The sequence below is a fragment of the Garra rufa genome, chromosome 10 (assembly GCF_049309525.1).
Source record: "Garra rufa chromosome 10, GarRuf1.0, whole genome shotgun sequence".
Classification (NCBI taxonomy): Eukaryota; Metazoa; Chordata; class Actinopteri; order Cypriniformes; family Cyprinidae; genus Garra; species Garra rufa.
In genome coordinates, this window is record NC_133370.1 from 9,735,208 (window position 1) to 9,748,375 (window position 13,168).

General features: G+C 32.1%; 1 protein-coding gene across 1 annotated transcript; it reads right to left on the bottom strand.

Moving 5' to 3' along the window:
• Positions 1 to 2,276: 2,276 nt before the first annotated feature.
• On the bottom strand, positions 2,277 to 11,779 carry klf6b (Kruppel like factor 6b). Its single transcript, XM_073848995.1, has 4 exons — positions 11,545 to 11,779; positions 9,468 to 9,915; positions 4,180 to 4,303; positions 2,277 to 4,098 (listed from the first exon to the last, which is right to left on the bottom strand). The coding sequence occupies exons 1-4, from the start codon at positions 11,644 to 11,646 to the stop codon at positions 4,047 to 4,049; spliced, it is 726 nt and encodes a 241-aa protein (XP_073705096.1). The 5' UTR covers positions 11,647 to 11,779; the 3' UTR covers positions 2,277 to 4,046.
• Between the last annotated feature and the right edge of the window lie 1,389 nt (positions 11,780 to 13,168).

The window sequence follows — 13,168 nt, forward strand, 5'->3', positions numbered from 1 at the left end:
CTGTACACAGCGCATGCGCACTAGACGCGATCTCAACCGCCAACAACGCTGCTTTCCATTGGCTGTAAGATAAGAAGAGCGTAGTTGATTGATTCACACCGAGCCGCAGCTTGTGCATAATAAAAGTGTGTCCAATAAATAAATAAATATTTTTTTTTTTTACATTTGATCCTATAAAAATATTGTTTTGACAAATATACAGTATTTTAAAACAAATATCAAATTAATGCAGGATTCAAGGTTTGTTTTTTTAACATTTGACAACTTTACCGAACACTTACAAAGACCAACAGGTGTCAGTAGAAACAGAGGTCCATTTATAAACACAAGGCTCAAGAAATGAACCAGAATGCTCATAATTAAGATAATACATAAAAATAATATGGTAAGACACAGCAATGTGCAATATAGAGCAGCAAAACGAGGTGTTTTGTCCAGCTCAAAATAGCTGGACGCTATAAAGACTGGAAGCCAGACCCATTCTATTTACAAAAGGCATATAGGGAGTTAAATATTAGGATTATATATATATATATATATATATATATATATATATATATATATATATACATATATATATATACATATATATATATATATATATATATATATATAAAATTTTAAATGGCTAAAGGTGATTTCTAGAGGGAGTTTGTCCTTATAAAGAATTACCATGATTTAGTCTCAAATTCCGTAGTAACAATTATTGTTACCATTGTAAAATCATACTTTTAACACCTTTATTGGATATTGGAAGACTAAGTCCATTTAACAAGTCTAATGTTTTTATATCACAGTTGAGGTCAAACATTTACATTCCCCTATTCATAATCTTCAAAATGTTAATTATTTTACCACAATAAGAGACGTTTCCATATAGTCCACAAGAGAAAATACTAGTTTCATTTCATAAAAAATGACCCCATTCAAAAGGCTCCCTGAATGATCCACAGCTGTTTTTTTTTTGTTTTGTTTTTTTTGTTTTTTTGTGATATTTGTTAATGAGTCTCTTGTTTTTTTCTGAACAGTTAAAACTGCCTGCTGTTCTTTAGATGACTGTATGATTTTGAGATCCATCTTTTCAAACTGAGGACAACTGAGGGACTCAAATGCAACTATTACAGAAGGTTCAAACGCTCACTGATGCTATACAATAATTGTTGGAAAGGATTCAAATACACAAAAATGCTAAAAATGCTAAAAAAAAAAAAAAAAAAAACTGAAGTAGGACCTGAAGGGTTTTTCTAAAGAACAGTAGGCAGTTTAACTGTTCAGAACAAACAAGGGACTCGTGAATAAATCGCTAAATAAAAAAAAACAGCTGTGGATCATTCAGTACACAGTATTAACAATCAAGTGTAAACTTTTGAACGGTCTTTTTTTTTTTATATATAAATCAACTTTTATTTTCTCTTGTGGACTATATCTAAACATATTTTACATAATATATCTTATTCAGGTCAGTACTAAATAAAAAATAACATGCATTTTGTATGATCTCGCTTACGGTATTTTGCTAAAAAAATATACTTTGCAGATTCTTAAAGGGGGTGTAAACTTTTGATCTCAACTGTACTTAGATTTATGATGCATTTAGCACTTCTGCTAATTAATATTTAAAAATAATTAGTTCTTTTATGACAATTTATGGAAACAGATTAGGAACACATATTCACTATTAACTAAGTGTAAATACTGTGTGTTTCCTAATCTAAAGTGTTACCCAAATTATTCATTACATATGCATTTGTAATGTTTTCATATTATATTTGTGATGAACTTAGCATTTCCAGCAAATTAATAAATTGTTTATTATATAACTTTCTGTCTGACATAACACATTAGTTGTCTATCCAGAACTGAAATCTACTGACAGTCTTATTTAAGTCCGAAGTTTTACAGTATGTTTTACAAGTGGGTTTGTTTAATCTTTCCTTCCCAGTGTTTTTGTGTGTGAGGGTGGATCCGCAGAACATGTCATTCATCTCTCTGATGTCTGTTTTAAGTTCATGTAGAGGTAAAAGTCTGTAAAACACTCCCATGAACTTGATGTACTGAACATTTGTTGTAACACTGAACAAAGAGCATCATATTTTTGTCCACATCATGTTCCAGAAGAGTGTTTACTGTTTACAGTCTTTTTTTCTGATACAGGTTCCCACTTTAATCTCTAATCATAATGCATAAGTTGAGCAGTCAGGTCTGTAAAAATGACAATATAATGTGTAATGTTTTGCATTATAATAAAGAAACCACAAAACAGAATTTTATAAAAACCATTCATTGTATTGTGGTATAAAATGTATTTACAAAAATAACAATCTTACAATATATTGTTCATGGTTACAGGAAATTTATCATAATTTTTTAAATTTCTTTCATTAAACAAATGTCTGTGATATTTAGTTCACAACCTTAGATGAGCATAAAGTGATAATAATGGAGTGCATTTTAAAATTCCCCTAAAGATACTGCAAATTCCAGTTATTTATCAGCTTTCATATAATCAATCCCTGAGTGAACATCCTCCTCTCTGTAACATCTGCAGGGCTTTAAACATCTGGACAACAAATGCAAGAGCTTAATCTGGGTCACTGCCAACATATACTTAGAAAACCAGTGAAATATACACAGTAGCAAATCCAGCTCCTCTCTTTAGGTAACAATCATTAAATAACACAATTTGGTCATTCTAGTCCTTCTGACACAAAATATACAGTATTCTATGATCATTCAATTTGTCTAGTTTCATTAAATGTTTTTAGGTCAAACCTAAGAATGATTTTAAGGCACTAATGCTAAATTTAGTGGTTAAAACATAATAAGTAATATTAGCAGGACCAATGTACCTGTAGCTGCAGGACAAAGCAGGTAATTTGTACCTTATTTACTCCAAAATACTACATATTAGCACATTATGGAAGTTTTTTTTTTTTTTTTAATCTGAAAGTGTAATAAACAGCATTAAACACTTTTATCTCAAATACACTACCAGGCAAAAGTTTTTGAACAGTGAGATTTTTTATGTTTTTTTTTCAAAGTCACTTCTGCTCATTTAAAATACAGCAAAAGCAGTGATACTGTGAAATATTTTTACTTTTTAAAATAAATGCTTTCTATTTGAACAATTTTTAAAATGTAATTTATTTCTGTGATCAAACCTGAATTTTCAACATCATTACTCCAGTCTTCAGTGTCACAAAAATCATTCTAATATATTGATTTGCTTTTCAATAAACATTTATTATTATTATTAATATTTATTTATTTATTTTCAGATCAATGCTGTTCTTCTGAACTTTCTATTTATCCAACAAACAAAAAAAACAACAACGGAAAATTTCAATTGTTTTCAACATAATAACAATCATAAATGTAGAATATTACAATGATTTCTGAGGGATCGTGTGACTGGAGTAATGATGCTAAAAATTCAGCTTTGAAATCACAGGAATAATTTACATTTTAAAAATATATTCAAATTGAACACGATTATTTTAAATATTACAAACTTTTAAAAAGTGTACTGTTTTGCTGTACTTTGGATCAAATAAATGCAGGCTTGGCGAGCAAAAGAGAATTCTTTAAAAAACATTAAAAATCTTACTGTTCAAAAACTTTTGACTGGTAGTGTATGTAATCTTATAAAGGACACATAGCTGCTCTGGATATAAATACATTAGCTGCGCAGTAAAGCAGAGAGTTTTCAGTGTTAATGCAAAATGTTAGTTAGCATTATTTTTGATTTCGACTTATTTTGATATACAGTACACATTCACTGCAATTGGCAAAGCCTGCAAATATGTTGTATATAACTTACATTCAGTACCAGACTTTCTGCATTTTCAATACATTTATAGCTATGCTATAACTTGGACTTGGTCAAATGTCATCAGCATGGGAACAAACATTATTACCCATGTTCTACCGAAACTATATCATTAGCAAGAGGGTGCAAAACCTGCAACACTGACACTCAGCGAATACATAGAAAACCAGCTGTGGCAGGTCTTTGGGATTCTGTGCAGTTCTTTGGGATAAGCATTTCAGATGTGTCGCTTCATGTGCAAGGCGAGATGATCAGAACGAGAGAAACACCTGAAAAAATAGAACAAAAATGATTATGTTTAGCTCAAAATCTGTGTTTGAAACACTGTGTCTGATCGCACACATCCTCACCTGTCGCAGTTGCTGCATTTAAAGGGTTTGGCTCCGGTGTGTTTTCTGAAGTGCCGAGTCAGTTCATCACTTCGAGCGAAACGCCACTCACAGCCGTCCCACGAACACCTGTACGGCTTTTCACCTGCATAACACATACACATATAACATCACATTTATTTAAGGTTTTTTTTTTAAACTGGGTTCTGTGAGCTGACAATTAAATAAATAAAAAAGTAAAATGAAATAAAAGCTACGGGTCGACCGATACCAATACCAATTATTACAGATCAAGTAGACCGATAACCGATATTTTGAACCAATATACACTTTTTATTTTTTGTAAGTTTCTTATGCTCATCAAGGCTGCATTTATTTGAACAAAACTCCAGAAAAACTGTATTATTGTGAAATATTATTTCAATGTAAAATATCATGCTTTCTATATGTATATTTTTTAAATGTAATTTATTCCTTTGATGCAAAGCTGAATTTTCAGCTTTATTACTCCAGTCGTCAGTGTCACATGATCTTTCAGAAATCATTCTAACGTGCTGATTTATTATCAATGTTGGAAACAGTTGCTTAATATTTTGTTGGAACCTGTGATACTTTTTTTCCAGGATTCTTGAATAAATATAAAGTTAAAAAGATCAGTTAAAAAGTGTGGTCAGTAAATTTTTATTCTTTCTTTTTGTGAAAAGAAATTAATGTTTATTCACCAAGAATGTGTTAAATTGATAAAAAGTGATAGCAGAGACTTAGAAAAGACTCATGTTTCAAATAAATGCTTATAAATAAACTGTTTATTCATCTGAAAAAAAAAAAGGATCCCTGGTGCTAAAAAAAATATTAAGCTGCATAAATGTTTCCCATATTGATAATAAATGAGCATATTAGAATGATTTCTGAAGAATAATGTGATACTGAAGACTGGAGTAATGATGCGGAAAATTCAGCTTTGCATCACAGGAATAAATTAGATTTTACAATATATTAAAATAGAAAACTATTATAAACTGTAATAATATTTTACAATATTAGTTTTTTCCCCCTGTATTTTTTATTAAGTAAATGTACCCTTGTAAAGCATAAAATAACTCTTTAAAAAACATTAAAAATCTACTGATCTCAAACTAATGAATGTTGGTTTATATGTCAGGTGTAAAAATAAAAATGTATGTCAAAATTAAGAACAACAAGGGATCTGACAAAAACTCTCTTTATATGCTTTAAAATTATTTGAACTGCATTTTTTCAAATGGTTTTGTAAATTCCTGATACCGATAACCATAAAAATGCTTAATATCGGTACCGATAATCGGTCGACCCTAGGTATATCACGATATAGTTTTTCCGATAAAACGATAATTACAGTTCGATAAGCGCTCGATAATATTTACGCACTATGCGTAATGCTGCGCAGGCATTTTGCAGCCTGCACTTCCGGATGCCGCACGCAGTATTTAGTTTACAGCCACAGGGCTCTACAGTGCGACCATTCCACTCGCATTTGCGACTAAAAATTAGTATATGCGACTGTATAAAAATATTTAGGAGCACCATGTGCGACTGACCCCATCAGCATATTTGTGTTTGCGCTCAGGGGAGCTTCAAAGGTTTCTACGTGTTTTTGCAACGTTAAGTAATGTATCAGATATCTCACCAATCCTTTCATGAATAAAGTGTAGAGAGAGTGTAAATAAGAGACTGATTGTGCATTAAAGAGAGTGTCGTTAATTATAATAGAGCTTTGTGATATCGCGAACTAAGATGAGTGACAGCTTTTAATAATTTATAAGGGAGTTTGTAAATGAGATATTGATCTAATACAGCAGTTAAATAAACAAGAAGTTATTATTAAGTGACTTACATTGACTGACTACAACACTGATTTTGCTCTATTTCGTTGTCAAAAGTAATCTGAAACAAGTCACAGCTGCGCATATCTCCACTCAAACACAGCGGTATTTCGTTTATGAATGAACGTGCGTTTTTAAACGAATCTAGTGAAATGATTCAGTTTCCCATTCATAAAGACAGACACTTACTTTATTCCCGAAACCATCCGTTCGAACGAATCAAATGAATGATATGATTCAGTATATAAATCAGTGTCTTACCACCACCTGCTGGCAGATCTGTTCAGTTATTTAAATCATTAATATTTCTGTATTCAAAATGTTATATTTAAAACATTAATCTCAACATGAATCTATGATTTTGATTGCACTCATGTCACCTCTGAGCCTCATTAAACAAGTAAAAACAAAGGTAAAAAACAAAATTCCCCTGTAAATCACTTTGAGGAGTCAAATATCACCTCGTAATAGGAAGACTAATTTTTTATCAGAGTTTTGACAAGTGCTCCTAGCAAGAAAAGTAAGCGTTGAGCCCTGAGCCATTATTTTTTTATTTATATTGTCAGACAGCTAAAACATTTTACAAAATGTGTTAAATCAGCTGCAAAAGGGATTGGCATGCTGAAAAGATTTGTCTATTCTTATTTTTGTTGATTGATAAATATACTTAAAAATCACTTTAACTCTGCATTTACAGTCAGAGCCATGTTACAAGTGTTGTATCATATTACAGTTCTTATTTTTTTTTATAAAAACGTTTTATATATTCTATTAATATAAATAATATTGTATTGTATTGATGTTGATTTTACTAGTAATATTCTAATCTGTATTCTACCTCAATTGATCATTGTTTGGAAAGTATTTGTCATGTTCTTTCATTCAGGAGTAAAAATCTGCCTTAAAAATTGATAGATATAAAGATTTGACATTTATCGTGATGATTATTGATATCGACTGATATGAAAAAAATTATCGTGATCATTTTTTTTGCCATATCGCCCAGCCCTAGTCGACCCCTAGTAAAAACACTAAAAGAAGACTACACTTGTTTGGCTACATATCATGTGCCCCTTAAATGATATAAAAGGACCATGAACATGTGAATGTGTTGTTAAGTTATTGAAATATTAAGTCTCAGGGAATTTTTCAAATAAATATTTTAGATCAAAGTGGTTCAACTGACAAAAACGTTTGAGAATTCCTGGGTTAACTGTTGGACATTGTACATATTTTACACAATCTTAACCAGAAAATATTCTGAATAAATAAACAGTGTTATCCACCTTTTACTTCCAGAATAAGTGGGCATGGTCATTTATACTGTTTATGGGGCTGGCATTTTGTACAACACTCCATGATATTGCAAATTGCAATTATGTTTTACCATGTTATTTTATGGGCACACTGGTTTGTAGTGCAAACAGTTTTACTGTTTACTGCATGTTGTTATTCTTCTCGTTATTTCCCTATATTCAGCCATACTTCCGCGCTGAAGAAAAAAGTGGATAACTACTGAAAGCATTCTTTGTTTATTTCTTGTAATCTGTTTCTTTGTTTTCTTTTATTACTATGTCCTTGTTTTAAAGCTATATTTAGAACATAACATGAAATTATTTTAATTTATTCTCAATTTAAAAAAAAAAATGTAAAAAGTAATTTTAATAAAAAAAGTATTTAAATTGTATAATTAAATATTTAATTGTTTTGGGTAGCTTCACCCACATTGAAATCTCACTGGACTGAAGCACAGATCCCCACGTATAATAATTATCTAAATATGAATGAGGAGAAATTGTTTGTGAAAGTTGAGAAACATTGGATATTATGTAACAAGAGACTTTTTCTGTGTTCGATTTGCCTCATGAAGCAGCAGTTTTTGCATTTGCTGTAGACAGAGAAATTGCATGTTGCTGCGAGCCTCACACAAAATATTATAGCGCCTGCCCTGAAGTTTGGGGGGATTTTGACTTTTCGAATTAAGAAGACTTTTCCAAATGTCGACATGAAAGCATAGTGAGAAAAAGAGATGAAACTTAGGTTGCATAATCGTCACAGGCAACATGTCAGAGCACGCTCGCCCGCAAGCCCATATCTCTATGGTGTTCTCTTTTGTGATCGGGGTTCCTTCATGATCTCTAATAGTTTATAGTAAAGTCAGTACAGTTCGCAAACATTCTTTAGATTGCATGCAAGACGAACTGTGTGGGAACAGGGTTAATGCACACAGGGTTAGTAAACTATATTCCTAGAGTGTATGACAGCCAACATGAAGAATGAGCATTTCAAGAATGTAGGGAGTCACCAAACCACATTTACACACACTCTTCAAACATTTGACTCAAAAGGAGGTCAAAAGCGTGCTAAATATTCAAACAACAAATGTGATGCAACAGCAGGGAATTAATGCAATATACAATTATATTCGTTTTTTTTTTTTAAAGTATTTTCTGCTTTTCAAAGTTGTGTATATTTGATCAAAAATACACAATAAAACTGTAATATTGTGAAATATTTTTGCAATTTCAAATTGTGGTTTTCTATTTTAATATACTTTAAAATAAAATGTATTCCTGTGAAGCTGAATTGTCATCATTACTCCAGTCTTCAGTGTCACATGATCCTTCAGAAATCACTCTAATATGCTGATTTATTAATATTGGAAACAATACGTTTTTTGAAACCTGTGATACTTTTTTCAGGATTCTTTGATGAATAAAACATTAAAAACAACAGCATTTATTTCAAATAGAAATCTTTTGTAACAAAGTACAAGAAATTAATACTGTGTCCAATTGATAAAAAGTGATAGTAAAGACTAAGATTTTTAGTAAAGATTTCTATTTCTAACTTTTATTCATCAAAGAACCCTGAAAAAAGCATCACAAGTTCTAAAAAATGTTATGGAGAGAAAAAAAAATCAGCATATTAGAATGACTGAAGGATTGTGTGACACTGAAGACTAGAGTAATGGCTGATGAAAATTCAGCTTTGCATCACAAAAATAAATTATATTTTAAAGTATAATAAAATAGAAAACTGTTATTTTAAATTGCAATAATATTTTAGTATTTTACATATTTATATTTCTGTATTTTTTAATCGAATAAATGCAACTATGATGAGCATAAGAGACTTCTTTAAAAAATATGATACATTAGGTTTGTGGTATATAAACACTACTAATACTAATGCACTTAAACATTTTTGCATTAGGAAATGTAACCTAAATTGCATTCAAAGTATATCAGTTCATGCTGTAATGATTTTTGTAAAGGCTTTAAGAGTGGTTTTAAAAAATATGCTTTGTAAGGCATATTTATCAGAGTGACTTTCAACATGATCCAAAAGAGAGAAGTTTTGTTTCCCAAAGCTGACAACACTGTTGTGGCAACAGTAGAACTAAATACAGGTAGGACTATAGTTGCTCACACAGAAACTGCTTACCGGTGTGTGTGCGCTGATGTGCTTTGAGGTGAGAGCTCTTGGTGTACACCTTCCTGCAGCCATTGAAGTAACAGCGATGAGCTCTCCTTCGTCCTTCGGGTGACCCCTCACCTTTGACCTCATCCCCTCTCACCCCTTCTGCATCTTCTTTAACCTCCATGAGAGGGAGTGAGGGCGAGGCGGGTGGCGTTGGGGGTGTGTGTGCAAGTACATGCTGCTGTGGGTGTGTGTGCACCTCAGCAGATGAAATGATCTTCTTACAGCTGCCAAATGCCAAATGGGGAGCCGTAGCGATGCCGTCCTGCTTGGGGATGGGAGCTTCTGGCGGAGGCGAGTTCGGTTCAGTCCCGCAGCACCGCAGAAACTGGTTCCACAGATTTTCAGACCTCAGATCAACTGCAGAGACGTAGGGCTCATTCTGCAGATAGCGCTCAAGCTCAAGACAAGTCTGTAAGAGAGAATCAAGGGCAATCAGTGACAAACACCAATCAGAAAACATGCACTTGTATGAAAATAGTTTATCTTACTCTACCAGTCAAAAGTTTTTGAAAAGTAAGATTTTTAATGTTTTTTTTTTCACCAAGCCTGCATTTATTTGATCCAAAGTACAGCAAAAAGAGTACAATTTTGAAATATTTTTTTACCATTTAAAGTAACGTTTTTTTTTTTTTATTTGAATATATTTTAAAATTAACTTTGTGATTTCAAAGTTGAATTTTTAGCATCATTACTCCAGTCACATGAACACGAACCTTCAGAAATCATTCTAAAATTCTGATTTCCAGTTAATAAAAAACATTATTATTGTTATAGAAAGTTCAGTAAAACAGAATTTATTTGAAATAGACGACTTCATTATCACTTCTGATTACTTTAAAGCATCCTTTTAAAAAAAATTATACTGACTTTTCAAATGGTATAGTGTATAACATTACAAAAACTTTTTTATTTCAGATAAATGCTAATCTTTGGATCTTTTTATTTATCAAAGAATCCATAAAAATATAAATGTACTGTTTCAAATATTGATAATAATGATAAACGTTTCTTAAACAGCAAATCAGCATATTAGAATGATTTCTGAAGGATCATGTGACACTAGAGACTGGAGTAATGATGCTAAAAATGTAGCTTTGATCACAGGAATATATTTAAATATGAATATATTCAAATAGAAAACAGTTATTTTAAATAGTAAAATATTTCAGAATTTTACTTTGCTGTACTTTGGATCAAATAAAAAGCAGACCAATTTTCAAATAAATAAATTAATTAATACCACCCTAAACTTTTAAAATTTGACATCTCTCTCTGTATATATTATACAGTGTGTGTGTGTGTGTGTCTATATATATATATATATATATATATATATATATATTTTAATATTTAATATACAAATATATGAGACCTCTTTTCTCACACATCGGTCCTTTAAATAGTAAAAAATATTTCAGAATTTTACTGTTTTTGCTGTACTTTGGATCAAATAAAAAGCAGACCCATTTTCAAATTAATTAATTAATACCACCTCAAACTTTTAAAATTGGACATCTCTCTCTCTGTATATATTATATAGTATATATGTATATACATATATATAATATTGTAATATTTAATATATAAATATATCAGAGACCTCTTTTCTCACACGTCGGTTCAGCACGTCGACACAACACGGTTCAGTGTTGTATTTATTGTTTTTTTTTTATTGCAAATTGTACATTAGACAGGGAACAACCAACAACATAAGGCACATCCATCATAAATAATACGAATAATAAACATGAATAATTATTATACTCACAACAATATAACGAGGGAAAAAAACCCACAAGGAGCAAGAATCAATAGAGAAAGAACAAAAAGACATTAAAAATACATTAAAATAAATATTTTGAAATACAGAGGCAGAGTTTCAGATTTTCTATTTCGTTTTTTAACATATTTACTTATAACTTCATACTTACTGTTTTCCATCCGCTTTTAACAGTTATTTTTCTGCTATTTTATACTAAACGTAAGCTAACAAAAAACCTTCAAAGTATTTGATGAATAAAGCTGGTGGTTATATTACCTGTTGCCAGTACTCCTCCAGAGATGGTAAAGCGGACAGGTATCCTGTGTCAAGGACACTCTGTAGCTCCTGGAAAATACTACACATGGGAATAACATCCATATTCCTCACACACGCAGATCCGTCAAACCCAGCTGGAAATACTAAAAAAGACGCTTTCCCGTCGTGTCCTCATACGCGGATGTAAGGCAACAGTTGTTTGACTTCAGAGGACGCTCGGCTGACGGCTGCACAGAAGCGCTGCAAACCTGTAATTTCAAAACAAGCGAAACACGTTGAGCGTTGTCACCAGCGGACGAATCAGAGGCGACCGGCTAGTGCCCCGCCCACCGCCTCAACTCCACCCAATGGGTGCGTCCGTCTGCCGATCTGGTTGAGGATTGGTCATCGGTGTGCCTCTCTGTGTGATGATTGGTGAGTTGTAGTTGGCGCTATTTCTGGGGAGGTATATAAACGTACAAGCTTCATTGCAAATGAGGAAGTTGAGGTACTTGCAAATTTTCACGAGCATAGAAAGCTGTCCTCTATATATTATATATACAATACATATAAGGGATACCACAAAATGCATGCTATTTTTTCTTTAGTTCTGACCTGAATAAGATATTTCACATAAAAGATGTATTCATATAGTCCACAAGAGAAAATAATAGTTTACATGTATTTAGGGTGACCACCTGCTAATAAGCCCAAGGGGGGACAAGGGGTATGTTTCTGAGAGACAATGTGGGACACTGCCTGGCGCGGCGGTGCCCCCAAACCACGGGCAGACTTACTGATAGTGGTTTAATGACCTATTCCCCTAAACATGTGTAATTGCTGATGTATGCTCATGAATAGGCCAACCAATGAGAATTTTTTTTTCTAAATAAAGATTCATAATATTTTGAACATTCGATGAATTGACAGATGCACTTCCACTTACGATTTACTTTAGCTATTTATGGCAAAACAAAAATCCATCCCTAATGGTGTTTAAAATTGAACTGAGGGAATACTTTGCTTCTTTGAAACTTCTGAAAGACTCCAGTGACAACATTTACTCTCTATGTGAAGATGTCTCAAAATATTTGTCATTGTAACTTGCTTAGCTTCCATGTAACTTTATCTTAAGAATATATGAAGATTGAGGACAATATATGTATGTGAACAACTTTGACCTGCCTTATGGACAGAAGTGCCTTTGTTTACTTTATTCTACATGTTTGTTTTTTTGTTGTTGTTGTTGTTGTTGTTGTTGTTGTTGTTTTTGTGTCACAGAAAAAAAAAATACTTTAGCCATTTAATTGTATTTATTTTTCATTAAAATTTATTCACTTTAAATAAATTAGAATATAAAATTAAGGGTTTAACAGAAATTGTAGTTGATCAACACCACAGGAACAGTTGGGGAAAAAAAGTCTTAACTCACAACTCCACAGGTTCACAGAACGAGAAGGGGGAGGAATTGATGGGAACTTGCATGTTAGTAAAGGCAGGAGCAGGAATTCATTCAATTAATATTCATTTTTCCTAGTCTTTCTTGTACCCACACCTTCTATTTTTAATTGATGATGGCGGTGCCTCAGACTCAGTCTCTTTCTCCATTTTTCGAATTGGAAAGCGCGCATCTAAAAGTTCCTTC

Bases quoted from the DNA above. Each gene is read 5' to 3' on its own strand.
- klf6b (XM_073848995.1), bottom strand. From the start codon at position 11,646: ATGGATGTTATTCCCATGTGTAGTATTTTCCAGGAGCTACAGAGTGTC. The intron at 4,304-9,467 runs GTAAGCAGTTTC...TGTGTTATGCAG, and splicing joins ACATCAGCGCACACACACCG to GTGAAAAGCCGTACAGGTGT. The intron at 4,099-4,179 runs GTGAGGATGTGT...CTATTTTTTCAG, and splicing joins AAATGCAGCAACTGCGACAG to GTGTTTCTCTCGTTCTGATC.